The sequence below is a fragment of the Salvelinus fontinalis genome, chromosome 23, assembly GCF_029448725.1.
Source record: "Salvelinus fontinalis isolate EN_2023a chromosome 23, ASM2944872v1, whole genome shotgun sequence".
Taxonomy (NCBI): domain Eukaryota; kingdom Metazoa; phylum Chordata; class Actinopteri; order Salmoniformes; family Salmonidae; genus Salvelinus; species Salvelinus fontinalis.
Genome location: NC_074687.1, coordinates 43,617,329 through 43,622,548, shown reverse-complemented (window position 1 = coordinate 43,622,548; position 5,220 = coordinate 43,617,329). Strand labels below are relative to the sequence as shown.

The following is a 5,220-nucleotide window of genomic DNA, read 5'->3' as shown; positions in this document are numbered from 1 at the left end:
TAGCCTATATTATTAAAACCTTTTCATGCAGACCGAAATCCCACTATTTTACCCATGCCTTCGTTTTTATACCTGTTTTTTTTTGTATATCTGAAAAGGGTAGGGATACAAAAACACCTAATTGATTCCTGCATTTTCACAGACCCTGTAACCAAAATACCAGGTATCAGGTCTGTGTGAACGATTCTATACTTTTTTTGCAGGGAAATTCATTAACACTTCCAGTGTTTAATACCTCTCTGATTTGAAATGCAAACAGGCCCCATGTATAAACAACCCCCCCCCCCCCACCCACCTCCCCTACCAATTTACCGGTTACCCACTGATATGTATAAAAGGGATATACCATACAAGAAAGTGGTAAATAAGGGGCTGTTTGAAAGGGAGTCATATAAACATGGCCTTATATATATTTTTTATAGGTTGCATAATATACCACATATTCTGTCTGAAATGGGTATGCTATGGAAACATAAATCAAAAGGCTTAACTACATTGTTCAAAAATATGTGTTTTAATAAATAAGTTTTAAAAAATGTACATTGGACAGAGTTGAAAGACTTGCTTATAAGTCAATCTGGAAAAATCCATGCAGTGTACTTCAAGAACGTATTCCAAATTGCATTGGTCCCTTTACAAACGGAATATACATACAGGTAGGCCTATGTACAATACGAAACATTTATATATACTTCTATTTTGAGATTTTACAGACAGAACGAAATATAATTTCCCCAAAAATATAAAAGATGGTTTTTCCTACTATCATCACCATTCCGACATTAAAACAACGTGATAATGCGCCAGCAGTAGACACGAGAAGCGTCTTACAACACTGTCTGAGTATGCAACTTTTCAGGGTAATCTTCACTCCTTCTCACACTGTTCCAAGTGTTAGGTAATTGCACTCAAAGCACTCCAGGAGAGTTGTGCGTCACATTATGCCTCTTGACCATGTTTCTGAGGTTCGTGGGTTCTTCAATAGATCCTTGGGTGTCTTCATACCTTGTAGAAGTAAACAGTCTATCAGGGGAAGAAAGAAAACATAAAAATGTTAGCACCAATTACCAATATTACAGATTGCAAGGCATATACGTTATCAAGCAATAGGATTATTACTAATACATTACATGCATAGCTTTATTGCACTTAATTCCTGAAAGAGATTGTATAGGCTAGCCATGACACAGTGCGTTGCCGATTGGCCTTAAGGGTGGCACAGGATCACTGGCATGGGAAGTCATTAATTAAACAATGATTTGGCCCTGAGTGAAACCATATGTCAACAACGGAAAGGGATTTCATTTGAAATGTGATGCATAAGCCACAGTGGCCTATCTAATTGCATCACTGGAAAATATATGAGCAGGCCAAACAGACTTCAGGGGATATGAGCACCTGTCTGTTTTAAGAGGTTTTCATTTCTATGGATGAGTGAATATTGAAATATTTATGCGGTAATATTATTCATAATGTAGCCTATGTAAATGCACATTTCTAAATTCATAGTAGGCTATTATTAAGATTACATTTCCTTTCTGTAATTTACGAGGCAAAGCTAAAATGCAGCAATTATATTTGTAGGCCTATTAGATTTTAGATGATCGTTTTGTTTCTTGAATTCGTTTAGTAAATATTAGTAGACTACAATATGATATTCAGATATTTTGGGGTTAAATACATTTGGATTTGTTTGGTTTAGTTTGAGAAAAAACAGCTATGCTGATTACATTATCAAATAGCGCAATGAACGTGTCACTAGTATCATTACGAGTAGACTAATATAGGCCTCATGATTTCAGCCGCATACATTGTCGAGATGTATTTTATAATGTCGTTTAACGATAACAAATTCCTTTTAAGACGACTTTTCTCACTTGCTTTTCTTTGCCATTCCACACAGACTAATGAAACCCAAAACAGCATTGACAGCAGAATTGGATACGGAAAAGACGTCCGGTTTAGTTCGAGAAAGGCCACCTTTAAATGTAGAGTGCGCAAATCACCATAGTGTAGTTTATTTGTCCTCTTTACAGAAGATCTGTTTTATACGAGTGGGCGGTCTGTAAACTTCATGGTACCAGTCCATGGGAACTAAACAAACCAAAATCGGGCTTTATTTACCTGGAAATGTTTCTTTCACTGAATAAATGTTTAACTCCTGTTCCAAGACATCAGTAACCTACTTAAAATTGGTGTGCTACTATTCAGAGCATAAATACTATTTTGGCCAATAGCTAATCTGTTAAAAAGATGTAAGCATATTAAGAATTTTCCCCAATTTTTTTGTAGCAGCCTACATTTTTTTAAACATATTGGCCTATGCAAATTGCAAGACTCTCCATTGTACAAAACTGTACATTAGAATTCGACTAGGCTACTACAATTAAATTAGGCCTAAGCCAATGGCACTAGACAAGAAAACAAATGCACTATCAGATGGTTTTGTGGCATGCATAAATGAGTTTCAATGGCATGCTTCACAGCTCAAAGACGCACAACGGTTGGGTAACGCTGTGAAATGATAAGGGGAGTAGAAACTCTCAAAAGACCGTAGCCATACCCAGTATACCCACTATGCCCAATGCGCTCGCATCTATAATAAAACGCTGGTTTGAACTCTCCAGCCCAAGTCCAGTGTTGCTATTCCTGCGGTCTCCATACAGGAAAGCGCTCCATTGTGAATGTGAATTGCCCGTGGTAGGCTGTTCAAGGCTACTGCGTTTTGATGCGGCCTACCCCTCTATCTGCCATAGGCCTCAGAGGCCTCGCATCTTAAAAAGTCGTTATGAACGAACAAGGATTAAATGCAAGACTGACATTTCACTGCAAAGTTTAATGTGTTTTCGAGCTGTCATTGCCACTCACAGCAAGAAAAAAAAACTGACGTTTCAACCATTTCACTCCCCCAGTGTCAGTGAAGCGTATTTTATAGTCGTCTTTGGTTGCTACCTCAGTGTTTGGCAAGTAAAACATGTTCCAAAAACATTATTTTGGCTACATTCAGAACACAAAGTTCCCACGTCTATAATCAAACAGCAGCCACATTCTCATTGTAAAATAAGTGTTCAACGACCCTCACTAACATTTCAGAAGGCCCATTTTCCTCTTCTCACTTAGCAGTGGTGTTGTCGGGCAATGCTGATGGAGAACTTGTCTAACTGTGCATTAACCTGGCTCGTGCTCAGGTCATCCACATGCGCTTCTGCGCGCCAGACCCCAAGTGCGCGCGTACTGGTAAAATGTTTGCAAGATGCAGATGCCATGGCATAGATGTTAAAGAATGTTATTTGTATACGGCTACCCAGATGACTATCATGAACATTCACTGAGTAATTGGATAAATTTAATTCACTATAGTAAAAGGGGAAATTGTTTCGCTTTCAGATCATTTGTGCAATAGTTGACCTGACGCGGACTTTTAGCTAAAGCCACAACATATTTTTTCAGGATCATTAATAACCTTCAAACTATGTCAGGTTCTTATGTTTGCCCTAAGATGCTCTACTCTTATGTTCACGGCCTTTATGCATAATAGCCTACGAATACTAATAATAATTGCGGACTAACAAAATGTTTTGTTTCGTATTTTCGCATGAGAAGTAACGCTGAAAGTACGACCTACCGCTTTGGCATTGAGTGAAGGGCTTTGGATGCTAATGAGATGCAGACATTGACCACGCGCCCTCCATCCGCCACACCGAGAAAGCGTAACTGAGTCTCTCGTGCGCAACATAGCTGCAGCTCGACATCTTGTTGTCCATCTCGTCGCTTTGTAGCACCTGGTAGAGGAAGTCTATGTATCTGGAGGCCAGTTTTAGTGTCTGGATCTTGCTCAGTTTATCCGAGGGTAGCGTGGGGATGATTTTGCGTAAAGACGAGAAGGCTTCGTTGAGCGACTGCGTCCTTTGCCTCTCCCTGACGTTGGCCAGGCACCGCTGGTTCTGCAACTCCTCGTAGGACTGAGTGCTGCTGCTCGGACTCGTTTTTTTGCCCCGTTTCACGTTACCCGGACAGCTGTCCTCGCTCGACTTTTTACTGTGTCTCCTCTTCCTTCCAAATCTTTTCTGTTGCCTGTCCAACTCATCCTCACTGGTCAGTAGGCTATCCATTGGGGAGACGGGAGAACTCGAGCCCTCTTCCATTTCTCGTTTAAAGAAATGCAAGGATAGAAAAGGAAAAACGGTCTCCACTTTTGAAGCTGTGGTTACAAAATATATCAGAATATGCCGACAACGACAGAAAGTAGTTTTAAAGAATGTCTTGCTCTACGACTATTATTTTCTCAACGTTTTTGGAGTAGGATACTTTCAAACCTACGCTTGAGGTAGTCCTTCTCTCGCAGGAAGTTTTTCCCCAATTTTTGGGGGGGAAACTTCATCCCAGTTTCAGATGCTAAATAGTTGTCTAGTGAAGAGGGAGGCACTATCGGGTTCTGATTGGCCCGCTAATAAACAGGAGGGAACAGTCTTATGTTACACTCCATAGCTATATTATAGCAGCCCTGGACCTCAGAACAGAATAATGTCAAAACAATCAAATATCAATGACAAAAGTAACAATAGACCTATTATTATTTGTAATAATTCATGTTCTAGCCTACCTCTTCCTATAATTGGTATGAAATAGACTATAACGAATAGACCCTTTTTTTTAAATCAACAAATATAGCATGATTATTAGGCCTTTGATAAATGCATGATTCATATTATGAAAAGTGTGTTGTTTTATAATTTGATAATCATAAACAATACCCATTTCATCCCGTATTGACTATTTTAGTACAATAGCGACATCTTCATGATGAATATAATACATGTTAAATATAAGCCTATGCAATAACCAAAATATAAATAGGCTGGGCCTATATGTAATCTGAAAAATCTATATAGTTGCGGTCTCTCTACTATGCGTTTTAGTAGGCTTAATAGCTTACTGTACATGTTTATAAAATTAGATTCATATTTTATTCTAGTCTATAAATTCAGTAAACATTTTGTTAGTGAGCGTAGGTTTAACATACCGTATTGTAATACATAAAAAATACCTACCCTATGCAGACGGGGATATATATACTCTTGTTCCCTAATCTAATCAAAAGTCGGTATGCTTTCCCAGTTTTCATAATGTGGAAGTCAAAACAGGAAGAAAGCTTAAACTAACCGAAAAGTTCTCATGTTTCTCTGGGTGCCTCCAGCATGCGTTTTGTCAAAGTTCCAC

At 38.7% G+C, this 5,220-nt stretch overlaps 1 protein-coding gene across 1 annotated transcript; it reads right to left on the bottom strand.

Moving 5' to 3' along the window:
* Positions 1–495: 495 nt before the first annotated feature.
* On the bottom strand, positions 496–4,356 carry LOC129821549 (twist-related protein 2-like). Its single transcript, XM_055879216.1, has 2 exons — positions 3,626–4,356; positions 496–1,023 (listed from the first exon to the last, which is right to left on the bottom strand). The coding sequence occupies exon 1, from the start codon at positions 4,143–4,145 to the stop codon at positions 3,657–3,659; it is 489 nt and encodes a 162-aa protein (XP_055735191.1). The 5' UTR covers positions 4,146–4,356; the 3' UTR covers positions 496–1,023; positions 3,626–3,656.
* Between the last annotated feature and the right edge of the window lie 864 nt (positions 4,357–5,220).